At 40.2% G+C, this 25600-nt stretch overlaps 1 protein-coding gene across 1 annotated transcript; it reads right to left on the minus strand.

Annotated features, from left to right (window-relative positions):
• Positions 1-810: 810 nt before the first annotated feature.
• On the minus strand, positions 811-25000 carry LOC140739822 (zinc finger protein 367-like). The gene is made up of 5 exons (XM_073068383.1): positions 24714-25000; positions 21817-21967; positions 9781-9900; positions 7912-8053; positions 811-4251 (listed from the first exon to the last, which is right to left on the minus strand). Exons 1-5 carry the CDS (start codon positions 24942-24944, stop codon positions 4035-4037), a joined length of 861 nt encoding a protein of 286 aa, XP_072924484.1. The 5' UTR covers positions 24945-25000; the 3' UTR covers positions 811-4034.
• Between the last annotated feature and the right edge of the window lie 600 nt (positions 25001-25600).

The following is a 25600-nucleotide window of genomic DNA, read 5'->3' on the forward strand; positions in this document are numbered from 1 at the left end:
GCCTGGTTTTCCAATGCAGGCACGTTCCAAACTCAAAATGGAAAATGCCAGATATACTCAAGATGGTAGACAACATTGAAGAACAGGGAAAGTTCAGACTGATAATCTTACTTGAGGAAGACAACTTGCATTAAGAAAGTTGTAATCATAGGTGGATCCAAAACATAAAAATGGAATTTCTGTTGGAATCCACATGAAGGAAGCTTAGTTACTGTATGAAGGACTTTAGTGAGGCTACACCTAGAGTTCTATTGTCTTTTTTCAGGAAAAGGTATACTAGCTTTGATGGAAACACACAGACAGGTTAATTAGTTCAATTCCAAGCATGAAAGGATTATCGTATGAGGGGATATTAAGCAGGCTGGCTCTTTTCTCTCCAGGGTTTGGAAGAATGAGAGGTGGTTATCCTACACAAGACTATGCAGAAGCTTTAAAGGTAAATACCGTAAGCGTGTTCGGGTGAGGGAAGATTGAAACTAAGGCGCCTAGCCTCGGGATAAGAACAAGACGAGGAATTTTAGTGGAGGCAGATCCCATTGTGATATTCAAGGTGAGATGGGTGAGTACAGGAAAGGAAGGACTCTCCAGGACTACTGGGAGTGAATCAGCTGGGTTGCTCCTATGCGAGCCTGGTCCAGTCTTGAAGGGCCAAATGATCTCTTGCCATGCTGTATCCTTTCTGTGATCCTACAAGGTGAACGCTGCTGGAAGAGCCTGTACTAAAAACCCGGATCCCTGAAGAGGAGGAAAAAAAACAAGCCAGGTTTCTTAAACTAAAGAGATATTTTATTAAATTTCTTTCACCATTTATTAAATAGTTTATATACAGTGCAATCAAATTAGTCATCTTTGCAGAATCACTTTAACAAACTAATTACACATTCACAGAAGCCAAGCCCCAAATTCTTGCATTTTGGTCACCCCAGCCCACATCTCTGTAGTACATAAAGGAATGAGTTAGATCCAGGACATTAATGCTTTGGAAGCTTCTCCCAATTACTGTCAGCCCTGCTCACCCTAAATGTTTTAATCCACAACCTGGTGCAGTAAGATCTGTCCAAGAGTTAAACTCTTTGATTTTCAAATTGTCATGGAACTGAAGGTTCTTTAAACCCTACATATTTTAAAGAGCTTAATTTCAGAAGATCATTATGTGGATCAGTCTTCCCCTTCCTGAATATTTATGTACAGTTTAAAGGGATTCAGGATAAATTTAATCTTTCTCCTAATTTATAAAACAACCTTTCTCAAAAACAAAGTTTTGTACACAAAATCCTGAATTGCCAGACCTGCAGCCTTCAGTCACACTGAACCACTGCGCTGGCCTCTTTCTCCCCATGGAACACAAGGACTTAAATCTTGGTTCCACTCCGTTTCAACGACTGGAGAAGGAACTTGCTCCTTGGATACCTTTTTAACATGTACCACTCAGCAAAACAAAATAATGCAGCGGTAGAGTGCACTTAAAAAGTTGCAACGACCACCAGTTTGTTTTCCACTCTCCTCACAGGACCCTATTCAGTACCTTTCACCCCACCTTGCACAGACAGCAGTGGTTTTACCCTGTAGTGCAAAAGTTGGAACTTAAAAATCTCACTGCTGTTCCAATAAGTGTGATTTTCTGTGCAAATCACAAACAAAAGCTTGGTTGCAATTACTATTAAATTGTGAATAAACCCACTGCTCTTCCTGGGTTTATCACTAATTCATCAGGATGTACTAGCTTAATTTCTCATTTAAAAAAGTGCTATTTTTGCTGTTCTAAAATTTTTTTAAAAACATAGGTCTCACCATAATTGTGAACAAATCTGCAGGGGTATGACCTGCAAAGCTCAAAACCTGTTTTAATTCTACAGAACGATCCCTTGTCCTCATCTTTATTACTCCACAGCTTCTGCCCTTCTCACCTGCTCTCTCCCACTTTACATTTCAGATCCAAACTGTATTCTCCCTTCCCCTCCTGTTTCCTCCTCTACAACTCCTTTTTCTTGCCTCACTTGCCCTCAGCCCCCTGCCTATCAACCTCTGCTCTCACCCACTTGTAATAAGCTCTTGTCCTTCAGAGTCCTTCCTGTGTGCCAGATTATCACTTGCAAAAGTACTTCATTGGCTGTATTAGATATCACTGGAATGAAAATCTTCATCGACTCATCACTATCATCTCTTCCCCAATCCCTTGCACACTTTTTAACGTGCATTTAATCCCATCACTAAAACCTTACTTGTCTCTGTTCTAAGAAACAGAACTTCACTGTATTCTGTCAGAGAAATGTATGGATTAAGCAAATAATGTAGCAGGGACTATTTTAAGTGCTCGAGTCCTGGGGCATTTTGATGTGGCTTGTAACATTATTGGTCCACTACCCTTAATTCTATTCCCTCCTCCGGCATTTCCCCATTTTCTTGCTGCTACACTACCTTCTCAGCTTGCCCTCACCAATGAGCAAAAAAAACATGCAAGCAATGTGCAACAAATTGTACCAGACTCCTCTAACATTCTGTAATTTCAAACAGTTACAAAATCTGTCATTTTGCAACATCCCAGATCCCGGACACGTCCAAAACCCTCCCGCCACCATAGTCCAAGAGGGTTGAGCTACCACGAAACCTTTGATCCACAACACAAGAGCACAAAGTCAAACATTATGGTTAAAACCTTGAACACGTGAGCAAAACGATAAAGGTGACAATTAGCTGAATGAAGAGCAAGAAAAGTTGTAATTAACAAGTGTAATGTGGAAAGGGGTTACGTGCTGCAGTTTCTGAGCACAGCAGATGGTGGCAGTATATCCTGACAGTTATTGTCTCTGTGGTCAGAACTACACAGAAGTGACAATGTTTAAATAGCTCCACCTCTGATGGCTCTGCCCAACTTTTTCAACCCCTACATTAACTAGTTTCATTTAACCATTTTCTTGGAATTGGAGATCAGTGATTTAACCATTAACTTTCAATGGTTTGTTCTCTGACCTCATGCCAAAGATTGTGTGTTCAAGCAGCCCTCCAGCAAATAACCCAAGTTAACACTCTAGCACCCTGAATAATGTGCAGATATTGCAGACAAAATGTTGTTCTAAATCCAAGGCCAAAATTAGCCTTATTCAAACATAATGTTTGAATATAATATGGCTGGATGTGGTAGAGTGAAATGTTTTTGCTACTAATACGAGTATAGATCAGCCACGATAATATTGAATGGTGGATACGCTTGAGTAGCCAAGTGACCATTTCCTGATACCATTTTCACACGTATTTGTTCTTTTTGGAAAATGGAAAAGATCTGCCCCACTATTTTGAAAAAGGTGCTCTAGCTAATATTCACCCCTCATATAAACAACAAAGATGGAATATCTGGCGATTATCTCCCTGCTGCATTGAAATCCTCTCATCACTCTCAGTGACTGTCCATCTCGAAAAGAATTAATTTGATGCAAAATGCTTTGGGAGTCCCTGAAGACATGAAAGTGCTTTATAAGTGGAAGTTTCAGAGGAGAGATGAACAGATACCGTAGTAACTCAGCCAGAGGTGGGCATGAGCTTCACAGTTTAAGGAATCAATGGGAGTAGTTGCAAAGAATTAATAATTATATATTAAATTTTCTATTTTAAAATTAAAATAGCAGTGGTGGCATTCAGAGTCAATGCAACCTTAATTAAGACTCAGTAAAGGATCAAAAAAGTGGGATCTGTTAAAGTCCTCATTTTTGTCACACAAAAGATAAACACAAAATTAACTAAAATGAGTTCAGGTCAAGGAAAAGCTACAGATTATAAGGGACTTGGTGATTCAGAATAATTATGGGACTGATCCACTGGGAAAACAACATCAAACAGTGTGCAAAGTTCCGTGCTGATTTCCCTATAGACTCCTACCCCTATAGATTCTCAGGCGAAGTGGGGTAGAAGAGGCAGAAGAATGGCCAGGAGGGAGAGTGGGAATGAGGTGGGCAAGAAAAGGATTGTGGTTCTGTTTGAGGAGCTGGGGAATTGCAAAGGGTGGATGAGCAAACACTAGGAGGGAGGGGTTATGTGACTCAGAGCGGCTGAGCCGAGCAGAGGCTTGCCAGTTGGATAAGTGCCAGGGCTCCGTGCCAGCGCTCCTTCTGCTCTTGCAATTGGTGGCCAGAATAGGGGGCCAACTCTTCCTCCTCCGGATGGCTGTACGTTGAGTTCTTCTGCTCCTGGTCAGATTTCTGGAAACCTGTCCCCTCCTTCATAGGGGTCTGCCTCTGCTCCCGGCTCTGCCAGTACCTGAGAGAGTCACAAATTGAAGAAGGACGTCAAGCTGGGGCAAACAGTATTAAAGCAAGAAAGTTGGACTGATCCTTTATTAAACTGTGTTCATTTCTGTCACCTATAACCAGAAAGATTCAGAGGGGTCCATAAAAGAGTTACAAGAATGCTTCCTGGGATGAAGGAACACATTTACAAAGAAAAATTTGCATGTCGTAGGGCACTACAGCACAGAAAGAAGCCCTTCAGCCTATCCAATCCATGCAGAATCGACCTTCAGCCTTTCCAATCCATGGAGACCCGACCTTCAGCCTATCCAATCCATGGAGACCCGACCTTCAGCCTATCCAATCCATGGAGACCCGACCTTCAGCCTATCCAATCCATGCAGACCCGACCTTCAGCCTATCCAATCCATGCAGAACCGACCTTCAGCCTATCCAATCCATGCAGACCCGACCTTCAGCCTATCCAATCCATGGAGACCCGATCTTCAGCCTATCCAATCCATGCAGACCCGATCTTCACTCTAATCGAATTTATCTGCATCCAGATCACATCCCTACAAACCCCTCCCATCCAAGTACCTATCCAAATTTCTTGTAAATGCTACAATTGAACCCACATCTACTAATTCCTCTGGCAGCTCATTATACACTCGTGCCACCCTTGGATTCCCCTTAAATATTTAACCTTTCACCCTAAACCTAATCTTGATCTAGTCTCATCTAACCCAAGTGCACATGCATTCACACTATATCCCTCGTAATTTTCTATACCGCTATGAAAATTCTCCTACACTGCTATAAAGTCCAGTCAGTCCTAACCTACTCAATTTTTCCCTATAACTCAGATCCTCAAGTCCCAGCAACATCCTTGTAAATTTTGTCTGCACTCTTTCAAGCTTATTGGCATCTTTCATATAGGTAGGTGATCAGAATTGCACACAATACTATAAATTTAGCCTGACCAACGTCTTCCACAACAACAACATAACATCCTTAACTCAACATCTAGATTTATGAAGGCCAGTGTACTAAAAGCAAGCAAGCAAGTTTATTTGTTTAGCATTTTTCAAACACAAGGCAGTTCAAAGTGCTTTACATAGAACACGATATAAAAATCAAGCATCAAATTTCAGAAAATATATAAGAGAATAAAATCACACAAGAGTAGATATGATAAATGTAAGTTACAGTGCAGGAGATTCTAATTAAAAGCTAGAGCAAAAAGAAAAGTTTTAAGCCTCAATTTAAAAGAACTTAAAGCTGGGGCAGATTTCAGATGCTCTGGACTGCTATTCCAGATACATGGAGCTTAGTAACTAAAAGCTGCTTCACCATGTTTAGTTTTGACCCTGGGGACGGTAAGCAGACCCACCCCAGATGACCTGAAAGCTCGGGAAGGTTCGTAATGCAGCAAGATCGGAGATACATTTTGGCCCTAGACCATTCAGTAGTAATGTTTTAAAGTCAATTCTCTGATGGACAGGAAGCCAGTGTAGCGATCTGAGAACTGGAGTGACGTGTTCTATTTTCTTGGTCTCGGGACTCTAGCAGCAGAGTTCGGAATGAACTGCAGTGTTCAGAATGAACTGTAGCTATCTGAGGGATTTTTCTTTTTACAGGGACTTGTGAAAATGCTATTACAGTAGTCAAGCTTACTAAAATAAATGCATGGACTAGTTTTTCTAGATTTTGCCGAGACAGAAGCACTTTAACTCTCACTATATTTGTAAGATGGTAGTAGGCTGACTTTGTAATTGTCGCAACTTAAGTCTGAATCCATCACCAAACCAATGTTTCTGGCTTGGTTTGTGGTCTAGATGACAGGGATTCTAAGTGAGCACTGACTTTTAATTGTTCATCTTTGACACCAAAAACAATTATTTCAGTTTTCCCTTTGTTTAACTGGAGGAAATTTTGGCTCATCCAATCCGTGATTTCAATACAGTTTTCAAAGGCTCTCTTCACTACTTTATCTTCCTGTGATTCCACTTTCAAGGAATTGTGCATCTGCAGATGTGCAGACTGCCTTAAAGAGATGAAGGGAGACTTGGTAATAGTAAATACAGTAACGAGGAGTCTGGGCAGAGCAGATGGTGGTGGGGGTGGCTGGGGAGGGAGTGCTGCTTCCAATGGTACAGGGTTCAAGGACAGATATAAAATAAACATGGAACAGAATTAAGAGTGGCAAGAGGGAAAATGATTTTTAAGCAGTGTTATATGAGACCATGAAATACACGACCTGCAGATGCAGTGGAAGCAGAGTTTGTTGTGGTCTTCGAGAGTGAAGTAGATAAAAGTTATGCCGAATAAAAATTTGCGGAACTGCATAGAAGGGGCCAAGCATGGGGTGGTAAAATCACTGACACTTAAACCATCACTTGATTGGATAAATCCCCATGGAATTCACTCCATTCTGGTTGGGAGAGGCATGGAAGTGGTATTTAAATGATAACCCATGAGGTATTAATAGAGAACTGGCAATAACGTGATGGGTCAAAAGGGTTTCCTCTGTATTGGAAACATTCTACAAAGCTAAGTCTGACAGCACTTGTTTTCAACTGGAAAAGCCCCATCACTCCTGGACTTCACACTGCACCCCACTGTCTCGGCCCTATTCCAACGGGTTGTATTTCCGCTACAGCTGAAGTCACATAACAACTTTAACAAGGAAAATCACCCAAAAACATATGGACAAATGCAAAAGGCTTGACCAAAAGGCTGGGCTTTAAAGAATCCTATAAAAAGACCACAAGACACAGGGCCGTTCTGAGTTTGCTCCCCCATTTCATTGTGATTAATTTATTATCCCTCTCAACCCCATTCCCTTGCATTCTCCCCTATAACCTTTGACACCATCACAAATCAAGGATCTATCAACCTCAACTTTAAATATACCCAGTGACTGGGCCTCCAAACAGGAGGGAAGCGGGTGAAGGGATGGATGATAAACTGTTCCCCTGAGAACATGAACTCACTCCAAGAGGGCTATGTAGAGGAATGTTAAATCATCTCTTCTGGGGGGGGGGGGGGGGTGAAATGGTTATGCATATTACACACATGTGCTCGTCGTTAACGTGATTACTGTTGGGGAGTGGATTGTGTCCCTGCACACACAATACTCCCATGTGTTGTGGTCAGGAGTTGAGGAAGCAGCATTAAGATATTTAAGGAGAAAAACAGAGAAAGCAGAAAGGATTAGACGTTTCTACCAATGGAGATCGATATAGTAGGGAGAAACAAGCACAGGCACAGCAAGAACCAGATGGGCTGAATGGCCTATTACTGCACTGTAGACTTTGTTCAGATCTGAGGAACTGAGGTTTAACCATCACTTCATTTATGTAACTTCCTTTCTCTTCACCATGGACTTCACTCTGTTCCTCTGGTTGCGTGATGTGTTGGTGGTATTTCAATAATCACCCACCAAGGATTCCATATCCAGTCCCTATCAGGCGCATTTGGTTGGAAGACCGATTATCACCAACCCTTCCATCACCCTGAGGCTCACCAACTTTCACAAGCAGAAGGGGGATCACTGTGGTGAACTTCAGTGTGGTGGGGTGGAAGCAACTGAAGGGCAGCACGAGCAGGCACCAAGGCTCTGAGTGGGCTCCCTTACACCTTGATACCTGTATGATGCGAGGTTTGGATCAGGCACTTAATCCTTTACCTTGCAAGCCACGCCGCCACTGCCTTGTCCTCTTCGATAGCCGTGACACGGTCCTGGTCCGATGCACCCTCCTGCCGCCTCAGCCTGGCATACGGATGCTTGGCACAGTGCCGATTGGCATGGGCGAACTTTGTGGCACAGCCTGGTGACATTAGAAGGAAAAGTTTCAATATTATTTTAATTAAAATAAATAAATTATAAATGACATACTTGGATCTGAATAAATTAAAGTACTTTTTTTTATTAGAGATATGGCCAATTAACCTGCCGGTACATCTTTGGGTTGTGGGAGGAAACCAGAGAACCCGGAGAAAATCATGCATTCTGAGGCGAGAACGTACAGAGACTCCTTACAGACCCCGGGACTGAACTTTGAACTCTGACACCCCGAGCTGTAATAGCGTCAACGCTAACGGCTATGCTGCCATGGTACCCACCATAACGCTATAAATAAACCCTATTGGGTTCACTAACATCTGTCATTTCTTCCCGCCATTACAGACATTTACACTACACGCTGCATCTGCAAAGCAAACAGCATTATGAAGGATCCCACGCACCCTTCATACAATCTCTTCTCCCTCCTGTTGTCTGGGAAAAGGCACTGAAGCATTTGGGCTCTCACGACCAGACTACGCAACAGTTTCTTCCCCCAAGCTATCAAACTCCTCAATACCCAGAGCCTGAACTGACACCTTACTACCCTATTGTCTTGTTTATTATTTATTGTAATGTCTGCACTGTTTTGTGCACTTTATGCAGTCCTGGGTAGGTCTGTAGTCTAGTGTAGTTTTTTTTCTGTGTTGTTTTTTTACGTAGTTCAGTCTAGTTTTTGTACTGTGTCATGTAACACCATGGTCCTGAAAAACATTGTCTCATTTTTACTGTGTACTGTACCAGCAGTTATGGTCGAAATGACAATAAAAAGTGACTTCACTTGAGAAGGAAATCTGTCCTCCATACCCTTCTGACTATACGTGACTCCAGATCTACCTTTTATAGCTCCTCAGTTAGGATGGACATTAAACGAAAGCACTACCAGTGGCATCCACATCCCGTGTGTGACTAAGTGTATTAAGCTCAACAGTTACAGAGGCCATCCTGATCAACAGCAATACACACACAGGGTATTACACAAACCCAAAAGAGATCGAGCTTTGTCTTCTCTCCCTATGCAGCCTCTCACTGTCACAGACAACAGAAGAAAGTACAACACCGGAGCATCCCAAGCACCATATTTGCATCCATGGATAAGTGGATGGTGAGCAAAAGCTTTGTGGGTACAATGGATGAGCAGGCGTGAATCGGCTATGGTTGGGGACTGGGTTTCTGGATATCTGCACGCTGCAGAGGGTTAGAGAAAGGAGCGATGAGATTGAGGATGAATTTTAGATACCGATACAAGAATAGGGCAGAACGCTCCTGGAGAATGCACTGGCTATTCGATCACATAAGGTGGTCCTTCTCTCAAGCCTCCATTCTCAGTGGTTCCCACCAAATCCCATAGAGTTCACAAATCCAGCAACAGTGAAGGGTAAGCACTTAACTAAAATATTTCAGATCGATAGTCTTTTAGATCTTACGTGAATGGCGGGACCTTAGATTAATACAGGAGGTTGTTGCGTAAATGATAGAGAGACAAACATCCTGCTTCCATTTCTTATAACAAGCTGACATCCATTTAATCCAAAAGCCTGTCTTCAACGGTTATCATGATCAGGGAGGGAAATGAAGCCAAGGTCAGATCGATATGATCTAACTGAATGGTGGATCAGTCCTGAGACTCCACGATCTACCCCTGCACCTAACTGTAGGGTTGCCACATAATCCACGTCCACCCCACCAGTCCTCGGCCTCTCACGCACTCACCTGGCTCGGAACAGATGAAGGGCTTCTCACCGGTGTGTAGGCGCTGGTGGGTCTTGAGCTGCCCGCTCTGCACGAACGCTTTCCCACAGCTGGGGTAGTCACAAATGTACGGACGCTCACCTAATGCCACACAGAAAGGTAGGGGAAAGAATGCCAAGGTAAAGTTACACAATTTAAAAAGAAATCACTTCAGCACATGATACGGACATCATAAACATCAAAAATGCTAAACATATTATAGCTACCACACAGTCATGGAGAACTACTACGTCGACTCAGGCCTAGGGGGCCGGCGTCAGGCATACATGGAGAACTACTGCACAGAAACGGGCCCTTCAGCCCATCTGATCCATGCCAAACTACCCTTCTGCCTAGTCTTCTCGGCCCCCATCTGGATCATAGCCTTCCATACCCCACCCATCCATGTTTCTATTAAAGGTTGCAATTGAATCTGCATCGTCCATTTCTGCTGGCAGCCCGTTCCACTCTCACACACCACCCTCTGAGTGAAGGAGTTTCCTGTCAGGTTTTTGTTATACATTTCACCTTTCACTCTTAACCTTTTACCTTATATCTAGTCTCACCCAACCTCACAAAGTACACTGCAGATGCTGTGGTCAAATCAACACGTACAAACAAGCTGGATCAACTCAGCAGGTCGGGCAGCAGCCGTTGAAATGAGCAGTTGTTATACAGCCCCTGCCCCCTCCTTCTTCAGTCCTGATGAAGGGTCTCGGCCCGAAACGTTGACTGCTCCTTTCGACGGATGCTGCCTGACCTGCTGAGTTCATCCAGCTTGTTTGTACTCAGTGGAAAACACCTGCCTGTATTAATCATACCCCTCCTGAGGGATAACATTTTCAGGGCAACGAGAGATCAGTTAAAGGGGTTTTGAAAACACTCCACAATTCTGCTTGAGAAATGGAAAGTAAGAAAATACTCAAATTGAAAGCAACTTGCTTTTATTAATTCCTTCCTGGGACGAGGGATATAGTGCCCATTCTTAGTGGCATTTGAGACGGCGGTGGAAAGTGCTTTCTTGATCCGTGGCAGTTGTGAAGGTGTGACAGAAGTGGAGGGGAAGAAACCCCAGCAACAATGAAGAAACTGTCATATATATTCATCGACCACTTTATTAAGTACACCTGCTCATTAATGAAAATAACTAATCAGCCAATCATATGACAGCAATTCAATGCATAAAAGCATGGCCAGGAGGTTCAGTTGTTGTTCAGACCCAACATCAGAATAGGGAAAAAATGGGACCCAAGTGACTTTGACTGTGGAATAATTGCTAGTGCCAGAAGAGGTGATTTGAGTAACTCAAAAACTACCGAACTCCCTGGGTTTTCAAGCACAACAGTCTCTAGAGTTTACAGAGAATGATGCAAGAAACAAAAAAAAAGACATCCAGTGAGTGGCAGTTCCGTGGGCGAAAATGCCTTGTTAATGAGAGCGGTCAGAGGAGAAATGGCCAGGCTGTTTCAAACCGACAGGAATGCAACAGTAATTCAAGTAATCAAGTGTGACAACAGTGGTGTGCAGGAGAGCATCTCGGAACACACAACACATCGAATCTTGAAATGGATGGGCTACAGCGGTAGAAGATCACAAATACACACTCAGTGGCCACTTTATTAGTTACAGGAGTTACCTAATAAAGTGGCCACTGAGTGTATAGTCAATCAATATGGTGTGAGACTTCTAGAGAATTTGTTCACTGTGACTTTCCCCAATGTGCTTCCTGTCTCTGTTCTTTTGAGCTGGCAACAGTCGTGGACTTGTGAAGCACTAGGGAAGAAGCCTTGGTTACTGCAGAACTTTTGGTAGATAAGGCACATTGTGGCCACAGCGACAGAAGGAATGGGTGGTTAATGTGGGGAATGAAGTGCCAGACAGATGTTCAGTAGCTTCGTTCTGTAGGGGTGCAAACGTCTTCCTTGGTGTTGGGTTGTTGGGTTGTTGGGTTGTTGGGTTGTTGGGTTGTTGGGTTGTTGGGTTGTTGGGTTGTACCAATCCAAGTAAATGGAAAGAATTTCATCACACCTCCAACAGGTAATTTGTAAGTCAGGAGCTAGAACCCAACCTCTGAGATCCTCTTGCAGCATGTATTTTTGAGGGAAGTCTAATTAATAAAAACCCACTCCCTGTGCAAGTTGGTTAATAACCAGATCTCAATTACAAACAGTTAAGATCACTAGGGGGAGAAAAAAGATCTAGAGATTTTTTAAAAAATATACAGAACCTGCAACTCTCCAAAATTATGATAAAAATGGCAGTGGGGGAGGACTTCCGGTGGCTGTAATGGAGTAGGTTGTAGTAGCTTACTACTACATTATTCGCTTACTACATTATTCGCTTACTTTGCTGTTTAAACCTATCTCAGTGAGGGCACCATGAGTACAAAACACTCTAGAAAAAAGGTTACTTTAGAGACTTTGGCTGAAATGTCTCAACAAATGTCAGAGGGACTCAAAAAATTGGATAAACTGGATGACTTGGAATTCCTTCGACCTGGTTAAATCTGAACTGAAAACGCTTAATCGGAAACTTGGAAATATACAGCAGATTGTGAATGACCATGAAATTCGTATTAAGCTACACGAAGAATCTCTGCTGGTGTTGCAAACGGATATCGAAGGTTTCAAGAAAATTTCTAAGGAACAACTTTTTAAAATATGACGCGTTACTGAAGAAACTGACAGATTTGGAGACCAGGAACCGAAGGTGCAATATCAGAATTCTTGGGCTTCCTGAAAAACTGGAGGGTAATCAACCTATCAATTTTTGTGCTCAAATGCTGAAAGATTTATTCCCTGATATATTATCAGAACTACCAAAATTTGAGCACGTTCACCGAGTTACCCCGCCTAATTGGGATCCTGCCAAACCCCGCTCTATTATCATTCGCTTTTATGACTATCAGATTAAAGAACAGATCCTTTGTGAATCAAGGAAGAAACGCATATTACAATTTCGTGATCAACAGTTTCAGATTGTTCAAGATTATCCACCGGAAGTTCTAAGAGCTTTTAAAGAGGTCATGTCTGGATCTTTTTAAGCTTGGCTGTCACCTTTCTCTCAGAGATCCGTGTAAACTCAAGGTTACTACTCCTGATAATAAGGTTTCTTGGTTTATGAAGCCTGAAGAAGCTAAGAAATTTTTACATAGTCTCCATGCTTAAATTCAACCTTGAGTTGCTTTATGCTAAATGTTTTAATTTCAGGTGTTCAATCAAGTAATTGGCGCTTTGTTGATGACAAGGTTTCTTTGTTTTACGAAGTTTTAATCATTTGTTTGATTAAGTAACTGGCGCCTTGTTATCTTTCAAACGATGCAAAATATGCAGGCAGATTGCATCCATTTTCTCTTTTGTTGTTTTCCGCCTTTATATGGGTCCTCTAATGTTACTTTCTCGCAGCTCTTTTTAAACAAAACATTATATTCTCTCAGTGTTATTTTTATTTTTACCTTCCTTTTAGTAATTTGACTGAAAGTAATTATGTAGGGTATACATGTAGTAATTACTGAGGAATGAAACTATAGGGTGTTTTGCTTTACTTTAAATTCAATCAGATTTTTCTTATCTTTTGATTATACACTTTTCAGTCTTTTACTGTTTTTCAATAGTATACAATATTCTATTGCTGGTTTTTGTTTTTTTCCATTATTTTACATTTTGTCATTTTGATTTTTTTTCTCCCTTGAATGCCTTAAACTAGTCATGTAGGAAGTTATCTAAACCGCTTCCCTTTCTAATTATTTTCTATTTGTTTCTTTACTCCTTTTCTTTGCACCCATAAGTATATGTTGTTTTTACTTATTGATTTTCCTTATGTCTTTCCTTTTTACCAAGATTAATACTTATATTTTCCCATGGTTTTTTCTCATAAATAGTGAACTTATTTATTTTGATATTTTGTTTTTGTATACATATATTTACAATCATTTACTCAGCTCAGCTATACATATATATTTTTTGGAGCCACCGGAGTTTTGAGTTGGGAATGTTAGAATTAGTCTTCAGCCTCCCTTGGCTGATTTCTCTCTTTGGGGGGAAGGGGGGAAATGGGTTCTTCCAGAAAGCTGATTGGAGGTTTTTACTGTTTTATTTATTGCTATCTACATGTCTGTGATTACCTTTTATACAATACTAAAGGATACTTGATGGATTCTTTTATTAATATACTCAGTTTTAATGTGAAATGTCTAAGTAACCCTGTTAAACAAAATAAGATTTTCTCTTATATCCAGAAACTTAAAACTCGTATAATCTTTCTCCAAGAAACCTATATTCATAAAGATGATATTTCACGCTTTTTCAAAGGATGGAAGGGTATACATTTTCACTCACCCTCTCAATCTAGATCGAGAGGCGTCTCTATCCTGTTTGATCAGAATGTATCCTTTATTCAACATAATGTAATTTCTGATACAAATAAGCACTTTGTTATTGTTTCGGGTAGTCTTGGGAATAAACTAATCGTATTTGCGAATGTATACGCTCCAAATACAGATGACTCCTTGTTCTTTGAATGTCTTTTCTCTTTTCTGCCTGATTTGAATTGGTATTCCTTAGTGATGGGTGGAGATTTTAATTTTTGGCTTGACCCTATATTAGATCGCTCTTCAAGTAAAACCCCTGTCACTAATAAATCAGTCCTACTTTTAAAATCTTTTCTATTTCAATGTGGTATTCTCGACGTGTGGCGTTTTTTACACCCCCAAGAAAAGGAATATTCATATTTCTCTCAGGTTCATCATATGTACTCTCGGATTGACTACTTTTTTATAGATAGAAACTTGCTTCCACTGGTTCGATCCTGTGATTATAAGGAGATTGCTTTGTCTGATCATGCACCTGTGCTTCTGGCTTTAAGATTACCTGTTTACTCTGTACCAAATAGAAGTTGGTGTTTTAACTTATCATTGTTATCTGATAAAAATTTTCTAAAGTTTTTGGAAAACCATATTACTTTTTTCTTTAAAAGAAAATTTTAAAGGAGATACTGCTGGTACTAGTCTGGAATACTTTTAAAGCATATATTCGTGGAGAAATTATCTCTTACTCTACCTATATAAAGAAAAAAGCTGATAAAGAAAGGTCTGACCTAGCAGCGATATTAAAAGATCTTGATCGAAAATATGCCCTATCTCCAGATCCAACTATATATAAGCGTATTGAAATCCAATCCAAGTATAATCTTCTGCTGACTTACCCAATTGAATGACAGCTGTTGAGAGATTAAACTCAATTTTACATTCACGGGGATGGAACTGGTAGTTTATTAGCCAAACGCTTAAAATCTTTTACAGTTAATCGTCAAATCACAGAAATTTTTAAAGATAATGGTACTAAGATATCCGACCATTCTGAAATTAACAACGTATTTAAAGACTTTTACCTTAAGTTGTATCAGTCTGACTCTTCTTTAGATGATACCTATATGAATGCTTTTTTCAGTAATATCAACATTCCTACATTGTCCGCTGATAGCCTAACACAGTTAGATCAGCCTATTTCCAATGAAGAAGTGGCTGAGGCTATACGTGCTTTACATTCTGGTAAGACCCCAGGACCTGATGGCTTTCCCTGGGGAGTTTTATAAAACTTTCACTATGTTACTTACACCTTATTTATCCTCTGTTTTATCAGAGTCCTTTAAATCAGGTAAACTCCCTCAATCTTTTTATGAAGCTTTTATTTCTCTTATTCTTAAAAAAATAAAATTCCAGCTGAATGTTCTTCATACAGACCAATCTCTTTATTAAATGTTGATGCAAAAATCTTATCCAAAATCTTAGCTCGAAGACTTGAAAATATTTTACCATCTATTATATCACATGACCAGACAGGATTTATTAAAAATCGTTACTCACATTTTAATATACGTCGGTTATTGAATGTGATATATTCACCATCCAAAAAAATATCAGAGTGTATATTATCCTTAGATGCAGAAAAAGCCTTTGATAGGATTGAGTGGAATTATTTTTTTAAGACCTTAGAAAAGTTTAATTTTGGGCCTAATTTTATTCGTTGGGTTAAATTAATTTACTTGTCTCCTAGCACTCAGGTTATTACTAACTCTCAAATTTCTAAGCCCTTTAAATTACAGCGGGGAACTAGACAAGGTTGCCCTCTTAGTCCTTTACTTTTTGCTTTAGCTAGAGAACCCTTAGCAATAGCATTTTGAGAATCTAAGGACATTTCTGGTATACTAAGGGAAGGTATGACTCATAAAATTTCATTATATTCTGATGATATTTTACTTCTTATCTCGAACACTGAAACTTCTTTATCTTCGGTTCTTTCTTTAATTTCCCAGTTTAGTTCTTTTTCAGGATATAAGCTGAACTTACATAAAAGTGAGCTATTTTCTTTAAATGACCTAATGTCATCAAATGCCAAATTTCTGTTCCAAGTTGTTACAAGTCAATTTACATATCTAGGTGTAACAATTACTAAAAACTTCAAGAATTTATTTAAAGAAAACTTAAACCCCTTATTGAATTATGTGAAAAAGACGCTTTCTAAATGGTCTCCTCTTTCTTTATCTCTAATTGGCTGAATTAATTCGACTGAAATGAAGATTCTCCCTAAATTTTTATATCTTTTTCAGGCCTTACCTATTTTTATTCGTAAGACCTACTTTGATTCTTTAGGTTCAATTTTAACATCTTATATTTGGAATAATAAGCAAGCTCGTTTAAGTAAAGTTTACCTACAAAGAAATAAAGAGATGGGTGGATTAGCCCTACCCAATTTTAGGTTTTACTATTGGGCTGCCAATATAAGGAATATTACTTTCTGGTCTTACTATATTTATCGTAAAGATTGCCCATCGTGGGTCTCCTTAGAAGCTAATTCTGTAAAAAATTCCTCTATTGTCTCTCTTCTTGGATCATATTCTTCTTTTTCAGCAAATAAAATAACAGATAACATAATTGTTAAGCAAACTTTAAGGATTTGGTCTCAATTTAGGAAATTTTTTGGTTTAGCGAATTTTTCATTATCATCTCCCATTCTCCTTAATTTTTTTTTTATCCCTTCCATAACTGACAAAGTCTTTAAGGATTGGGATGAACCAGGTATTAAGTGTTTTTGGGACCTGTTTATTTCAGGATCTCTTGCTTCATTTGACCAATTGTGAACTAAATTTGCACTCCCAAAAACACATTTTTACAGATACCTCCAAATTAGAGATTTCTTACGTTTCCAATTAACTACTTTTCCTATAGGTCCTGATAAAAATTTACTGGACAATCTTTTAAATTTAAAACCTTTTGTTAATGGTTCTATTACCGGTATCTATAACTTGTTGATTGAATCTAGACAAGACTTATTAGATAAAAAAAAAAGCTTGGGAGGATGACCTAAATTGTCAGATTTCTGATGATAGATGGAATAAAATTCTTAAACGGGCTAATAAATCATCTTTCTGTGCTCGTCATTCTCTTCTACAATTTAAAGTGGTTCATAGAGCTTACATTTCTAAACAGAAGCTGTCCAGTTTTTATCCAAATGTTTCTCCACTTTGTAATAAATGCAACTCTGCTGATGCCTCTTTAATTCATATGTTTTGGTTTTGCCCTAAAATTGAAAAGTTTTGGCGGGAAGTATTCCATACCTTTTCACAACTTTTTAGGATCCAATTTGACCCAAATCCCCTTACTGCCTTGTTTGGTATTATTGCAGATGAAGATATAACTTTAAATACTCCTAACCTACAGGTTTTAGTTTTTACCACTCTTTTAGCAAGAAGAGAAATCTTGCTTAAATGGAAGGAGTTTACCCCTCCTACACATCTTCAATGGCTACATGATATTATGTCTTATTTAAATTTAGAAAAGATCCGCTGCTCAGTCTTAAATTCAAAACAATCTTTTTATGATATCTGGGGACCTTTCCTAAATTACTTTCCAATTTATAAAGTTTAACAGTGCACAGACTTTTATGTATATTTTTATCTTCTCTTCTTAAGCGAATACGTTTTCTTTTCTAACTTATCCATGATCATCTATCAGCTTTTTGCTTTGGTAGTTGGTAGGGGGTTGACTTTTTTTTATATAAAAAATTTATTTTATGATGTATGACCTGTCTTTAAATTTTTGATTACAGAGTGGTATACCTTTATGTGTTATGCTATAACATTTTGATCAATTTTATCACAATATATGAATGTACACAAGTTATGTTGAGATGTATCTATGTGTTGCACTCTGTAAATCTTGGGTTTTTTTTTCTTCTGAATAAAAATATTGTAAAAAGAAAATGGCAGTGGATCAAAAATTTAATCAACGCCTCTGCTCTGTGCTTGAAAGGGCAGCAACGTGGAAATGGGACGAAAGACATTGGAGTTCAGACGTCCACTCCATGCTCGATAGGCCGGTAACGTGGACATGGGACAAAGGACATCCAGAGTCCAGACGTCTACTCCACACTCGAAAGGTAATGTGGACATGGGACGAAGGACATCCAAAATCCAGATGTCCACTCCACGCTCGAAAGGACATGGAGACAGAGGACATCCGTGGTTGTTGGCTGTCCCAGATCAGTACATGTTTGTGAGATCAGGAGGCACGAGTGCTGGTCAGTCAGCACACTCAGAGTTAGAGCCATGGGCTCCCACCCTCGGCTAGAAAGGGGGTTGATACCAAAGGTTGATTGGAAGTCCAGAAGTCATAGCCTGATGGTCAAAGCCTAGAGGATTGGAGGCCTGCACTGGAGTTGAAGGACTGTCCATGTGTGAGGGTGGAAGAGAGGAAGAGGGCTTGTTATGTTGTTTGTTGCATTCTGCCGAGCATTGTGGGTGCGCTACGTTGGCACCTTAATCACTTCTAGACTGCTCCCACCACATCCTTAGGTGTGTTGGTGGTTAATGCAAACGACACATTTCGCTGTATGTTTCAATGTACGTGATAAATAAACCTGAATCTGAATGTTAAGGAACGGGAGTTACAGTCAGGAAGAATCAGGTCTAGAGCAGAGTGAAGAACAAGGATGATGTCCTTTCCAAACGGCGACACAATCGGGACTGGCCAGATTGCCTCCTGCTCCATTGTAAGTTCCTTAATTCTACTCTCAAGATCTGGAAATAAAGATACAAGGCCAACAACAGCCAACTGAAGTCAGAAGGAGTTATTCACTTATTTATAATTTATCTAAAGGAACCGACAATCCTGCACCTCCCTTGGATCTCAGCTCCTGTGTTCAATTTCTGGTCTGAATGCAGGTGCAGTTCTGATCAGAAGTGATTGTCCAGAACCTACTAGATCCCAGAACACAGTAGTCATGGTACCCAGATAAAGGTAGGCAAGGAGACCTGGTAGCAAGGTCAAGTGTAAATCTCCATCCCTTTAAAACATAAAACTGTTGGTTTCATCAACCATATTAAAGGGACCATAAATACTGACTCCCTCATATGGAGCAATTGTCCTTCAGCCCCTTACCCCCAACACCAGGCAGAAGCAGTGAAAATCAATCCTCATTTCATTCATACCCAAGAAGTTTGGACAAAAACAGAAACTTCAAGAGCAGATCAGGATTGCATACTTATGAGAAGATTGCTGCACAACCAGAAGGAATGGATTTAAATTTTAGCTCTGCTGTTCCAAAATCAGCAAAGCCAATTCCTAGCTAAATCTGTTAACAGCAGAGATCAGGCTAAGGTGGGCATGATTTGCTTATTTGGCAAATTCCTACATTTATCCATTAGTTGGATTTGAACTTAGTTTTCATTTCCAGCATTTTTTGAGAAGGTAGTTAGTAGCCAACCACAATGGTGTGCCTGGAGTCCATAAAATATAGGAGCAGAATTAGGCCATTCAGCCCATCGAGTCTGCTCCATCATTGCTGATTTATTATCCATCTCATACACTTACTAATTAAGAATCTATCAACAATACTGGGCAAGGACAGCAAATTTCCTTCCGAAATGCACATCAGTGACCTAGAATGCCTTTTACCAAAATCCAGTATTGTGCTTACTGTTACTAGATTTTGAAATACTGGTTTATTTAATTAATATCCACCTCTGCTAAGGTGAAACTTTAAACTCCTGTCTAGATCAACAGCCTGAATTTCTGGCTGCTGGCCCAGCAATTTACTTATTATTGATAAGAAGGTTCTGGAAATCGGAAGTGAAACACTTATCATTCTATGGAGACAGAAATTGATTCCTCTTCAGATCAGTAACTTCCCAGCAGAACTGACCTGAAATATTAACTTTGCTTCTCTACTGCAGAAGTTGTCTGGCTCACCGAGAAGTTTCAGCCTGATTTCGTTTGCTTTCAAATTAGGAGGAATGGGGTCTTGAGGAAGTAGAGAGACAGAAAGAGAGCCTAAAGTTCAAGACTTAGGCACCACAGTAGCCCAAGAGAGGTTTCAGTGTTGAGTGATAACCAAATTTTAAAGCCTGCAGATGAAACAAAAGCTAACCTCAAAAAGTAATTAACAGCCTGGTTTAGGAAACATTGGCTACGCTAGCATTGGTTCCTTCAGAACAAAAGCTAAAACTTAATCAAGTTAAAGTTGCTAACAGCGTGAACGGAATGGGACCTGATGGGCAATTTGTATCTACTGTGTATAAACTAATGAGTGGTCTAGACAATGGTGAGTAGAAAGGATGGGTCAATAACTAGGGAAATTAGATTTACCATGTGTGGGAAAAGGATTAGATGGCAAGTGAAAAAAATAGATTTCACTGAGGGTGGTGATGAGCTGGAAGCCACTTTTGGAAGTGGTAGTGGAGGCAGGAACCTTTATCATATTTAACCCTCAAGTCCAATGATAAGCAACTGAAGTACTACAACCTACAGGTGGTGGTACAGGAGCTGAAATGTGGGAGTAGGCCAGATATCTCCCTTCTTTTAGCATGGACATAACGTAATGAAATTCACTGGAAAGGTCAGTGCTCCTAATTCATAGGGAACAATCTGATACAATTTTAATTACAGTCGGCCCTCCTTATCCACAGGGATTGGTTCCGGGACCCCTTGCGGATACCAAAATTCGCGGATGCTCAAGTCCCTTATTCAACCTGTCTCAATACAGTGGATCTTAGGACCCAGCGGAACCCCAGACCTTATTTAACCTGTCTCAGTGCGGTGGACATTAGGACCCGGCAGCAGAACTCTGAATCCGCAGTGTTTCTGTTCACGAAAATAATCACAATCACGATTGAAAATAAAGTGGAAATAATAAAACGATCGGAAAGAGGTGAAACGTCATCGGTCATTGGAAAAGTGTTAGGCTACGTCGGTCAACGATCAGAACAATTTTAAACGATAAAGTGAGAAAGGCTCTGCCCCAATGAAAGCTACAATTATTACTAAGCAACACAGTGGTTTAATTATTGTGTTTTGGGTTTTTGATCCTCACATCAACCCAGCACAGTGGAGAGTGCGCTAGGGAGCGGTCTGTCACTGGACTGAACTTCCGTTCCCCAGCCCAGCGCTGAAACATACGTTCTTAAGTGTTTTATATGCATAGAAAGGTAAAATATATACTATATACTAAGACGAACATTTGACTAACTGACGCTAAATAATACCGGATGTACCTGTTCTGACTTACTTAGTAAGAGAACTTCCAATTTATTTCGATCCCGATCCACAATAACCCACGCACATCCTCCCGAATACTTTAAATCATCTCCAGATTACTTATAATACCTAATACAATGTAAATGCTATGTAAAACAGTTGGTACACTGCATTGTTTAGGGAATAATGACAAGAAAAAAAGTCTGTACATGCTCAAAACAACAAGCACTGGAAGAGCACTTCCGGGTTTTCATGATTCGCGGTTGGTTGAATTCGCGCATCCAGAATCTGCGGATAAGGAGGGTCGACTGTACATTGCCAAGACTTTTCAGATCACAAAAAGAAGGCAAGATCAAAATCGAAAGAGATCCATCACTCGGGCCTTGCAATGGAAGCTGAGAAGGTGGCAATGTTTTGGGGTAACTGCAGGCGTTATAGACATTTTGAAAGTTTGTTAAAAGTTGGCTGTGCTCTCCTCTCTTGCTTACCGGTGTGCGTCCTTTTGTGAGCTTGTAGTGATTTTTCCCGTGGGAAAACCCGGTTGCAGACGTGACAGCGGATCCGGCTGGTGGACAAATTGCCTTCGGTGATCAAATCACGGACAATCTCCGCTCTTGGACGGCCACGCCGCATGCCATCCTGAAACACACAAGCCGAGGGCATCAGCAGTGAAATCCTGACATTGCCAGGTTGAAAACCTCCCTGAATGAACTGAGGGTTATCACACTAACCTCTATTTATGCAGAAACTTTACTGCCCCAAAGTAATACTCAAGAGCATCACAAAACAAGAAATCAACACAAATAGGTGTTTAAAGAAAATGAGCAAAAGAGGACAGAGTACAGGAGGCAGAGGGAACTGGGAAACTCTGACAGTTGAAGGCAAAGCCACTAATTCTGGAGTCTGGGATGACTGCAAAGAGCATGGATATCTCGGGAAGCTGAAAAGCTTAGAGAAGGTTACAGACATACAGAGAGGCAAGGCTGTGGAGAAACACAGAATCAAGGAGAATTTAATTTTTTTTTGAATATTGGAGTGATAGGTGAACAGGACTTACCTTGAATTGGAACAGACACACCAGAATGACACACTGAAGGAACTCAGTAGAAAGGTCAACACTCTGGGCCAAGACCCTTCATCCCTGAGTGACAGGTCTCAACCTGAAACACTGGCTCTTTATCCCCCTCCACAGATGCTGACTGACCTGCCGAGTTCCTCCAGCATTTTGTATGTGTCACTCAGGATTTCCAGCGTGCACAGAATCTCTTGAGCTTAAAAGATGCCAGAACATTGGGTAACAAGTGTGTAGATGTCAGGAAGACTGACCAGGAAAGCAGGGGCTGGCAAAAGGCACAGGTGGTCCAGAGCTTAATTCAAGGGTTGTAGGTTGTAGGTTGTAGGTTGTAGGTTGTAGGTTGTAGTTCAAGGGTTGTAGGTTGTAGGTTGTAGGTTGTAGGTTGTAGGTTGTAGGTTGTAGTTCTGTAGGTTGTAAATAGTCCAGGTCAGTTTCAAACAATTTCCTGGTTATCAATATCCAGGGAACAAAATTATTTGTTGCTAAGTTCTCAGACACTAGCTTTAGACTTCCCCCGTATTTAGTTGGAGGATATTTCTGCTGACCCATGCTAAATGTTTGTAAATCTTTGAAGCAAATTGGAGATATGAAAGAGGTAAAAGAGATAATGTACTAGGTGAATAGGATTGCATATTCCAATGGGCTTGAACACCACTGAACCAAGAAGGTTGAATTAAAAAAAGATGCAAATTGCCCATCAGGGTCCCATTCCTTTCACACTGCTTAACAAATTTATCTGAAACATACTGGTACCAGGTCACGAAAATAACCACTTCCATTTGGTTCAACTATATTTTCAAACGAAGTAGAATGCTCAGACGTGACACACCAGTGACTTTAAAAACTAACCCCAAACTCCCAAAAAATTATTTGGGCAAATCATCAAAAACTTGTAGGCTTTAAAAGAATTTATTAATGAAGAAAGGACAAAGACTGTTTTTTTTATATATAACTGTGACAGTGAACCCCTTACCTATGGGGATAACAAAATTAGAAAAGACCTCTCAGAGGGTGGAAAAAGATGCCAGAGGCAGAACCTTGTTGCATTCAAACATTAGATAGACATTATAAATCAGATAATCTGAAACGGCTACATATTGAACTGAAAGGCGGCTCACTACCGCCTCCTTGTGATCACAGAATGCCAGGAGATATTAAACCATCAAGGTACCAAGTCTAAATGAGAACAATCCAACTAAAATCACTCCCCTGCCCGCTCTCAATAAACTTGTAAGATCTTCCATTTCAGATTATCCCACTCCCTTCAGAGTGCATTATGAACGTGCCTCCAAGACCACAAATTATTTGCTGTGTAAAAGCGAATACGAAGGGAAATAAAAGCCAGAATTTCTGTGACACAAACTAATGAATATCTTTTGATTAAAAATACCGGCTGAGGATGTTAAATAAATGCTAGTTTTTTTTTAAGCTATTGCCATTACAGTCGGGATTGTGTGTCTGTTTGGTGGAAATCTCGGAGTTTTGAAAAAGTTATTTCAACGCACTGAGTGACTGAGAGGGATCAGATTATGAATACAAAGTAACTTTTAATTTTAAAAAAATCAAAATTAGCAAATTCAAAAGGCAGTAGTTTTGTTTCAGATCAACACTGCAGAAAGTCCCTAAATTTCCTCTAGGTTGACAGTCACTTTAAATTGGCGCTCCCACGATAGCCAATCAATTACGTCTCCGTTCGGGACGGGGCCACGCGTCTCCATGGCGATAGAATGATGGCGCCCGCAGTTTTGGCGGGTTCTAGGCGGATATTTTGCAACATAAGGTCATTCAATAACAAAAGCAAAACGACACCCCAGCATATTCAGCAACAATATTAATTTCGATTTTAAAATCTTCGTAAACTACGTTTAACAATCACAACGATGATCAGAAAAGAGGAGACTTTGCAAGCTGTGGGTTTGCTTACGTTTAATTGAAAAATAATAATATCTGTAAAAGTACCGTTCTGTTTAGAAACCACAATCATGTGTTTTCTTAAATTTAAAAGCATATGAAAGGCACATTGCTTTGAGCGGAGGAAATGAAACTAAGATTTCCAGCAAACTTGCTTGGCAACGGACCAAACGCACATCTGTAACTGAAACTACGGAAACACTTTTAAGTAACTTAACATTAATAACGATTTAATACACAAACGGATCTTGGTTAAATGTCTTTGTTAAATGTCTTTCTATTTTTTTCCGCAGATAAGATATTAAAATCCTGTTTGACATCCCCTTATCTCTGCAGAACTCCTCTTCGAGAATCGTTCAATAGACAGAAACGATTGCCAGAAAGGCAACTTTCATTTACCTTGTAGGCGGGGAGGTCAGGACTCTGCCCGGGCGAGAGTGATCCTGCCGATCCGATGCTGGGAGTCGGACTGGGGCTCATGCTGTTGGAACTTTCCGGCCATTGGCATGGTAAATACATTGACAAGTGACCCAGATTTACCTCCTCTGCATTGCACGTAGATTTAATTACAGAGACGATCATCCGTTTGGGTGAATCGCAACCTGCAGCGCCAGACATAATGATATACATTGATTTTTCGTTTCAAAAACAGAAAAGTACAGTTCTTGTAAAGTCTCCTATCCTCCGTGTCTCTCCCGCGTATTTTTGGCTTCTGGGAAATTTCATTGACCAATCAGACCAGAGACACGAGGGAGCACCCGCGCTTTTCGCCCAATCAGCTGCTGAGTTTGTGTGTCAAAGCTGGCATTTAAATCGATCTTTAAAGCTGTGAGCGCCTTTAAAAACTCTCCAAATGACTCACGTGCTGGCAAGGCTAATGCGGAACCAGTCATTATCCTGTGTTAGCAATAAGAAAAGTACGCTTTTAAAAAGCGCCTTCTTTACAGTTAACGCACAGTAACATCGAACAATCTGGAATACAGTATGTTTTCAGTTTAAAGGGGCAATTCTTTTGTCGACATAATCCTTATGTAACCCTTGTGCATGATTAAGAAGTAGGGGCAGGAATAGGTCACATGGCTTTTTCCCTCTTATCCCATTTACTAAAATCAATCTGTTGGCTGTAGTCTAGTGTAGTTTTTTCTGTATTGCTTTTTTACATAGCTCAGTCTAGTTTTTGTACTGTGTCATGTAACCCCATGGTCCTGAAAAAACGTCTCATTTTTACTGTGTACTGTACCAGCAGTTATGGTCGAAATGACAATAAAAAAAAGTGACTTGACTTG

This window comes from Hemitrygon akajei, chromosome 16, assembly GCF_048418815.1.
Source record: "Hemitrygon akajei chromosome 16, sHemAka1.3, whole genome shotgun sequence".
NCBI lineage: Eukaryota > Metazoa > Chordata > Chondrichthyes > Myliobatiformes > Dasyatidae > Hemitrygon > Hemitrygon akajei.

What these genes read in the sequence shown, in the direction of transcription:
- LOC140739822 (XM_073068383.1), bottom strand. Translation starts at nt 24,944, where the DNA reads ATGTATATCATTATGTCTGGCGCTGCAGGTTGCGATTCACCCAAACGG. An exon ending in CTTCATCTGTTCCGAGCCAG is followed by an intron (nt 8,054 to 9,780) that starts GTGAGTGCGTGA and finishes TAATGTCACCAG; the next exon opens with GCTGTGCCACAAAGTTCGCC. An exon ending in GTGGCGGCGTGGCTTGCAAG is followed by an intron (nt 4,252 to 7,911) that starts GTAAAGGATTAA and finishes TGACTCTCTCAG; the next exon opens with GTACTGGCAGAGCCGGGAGC.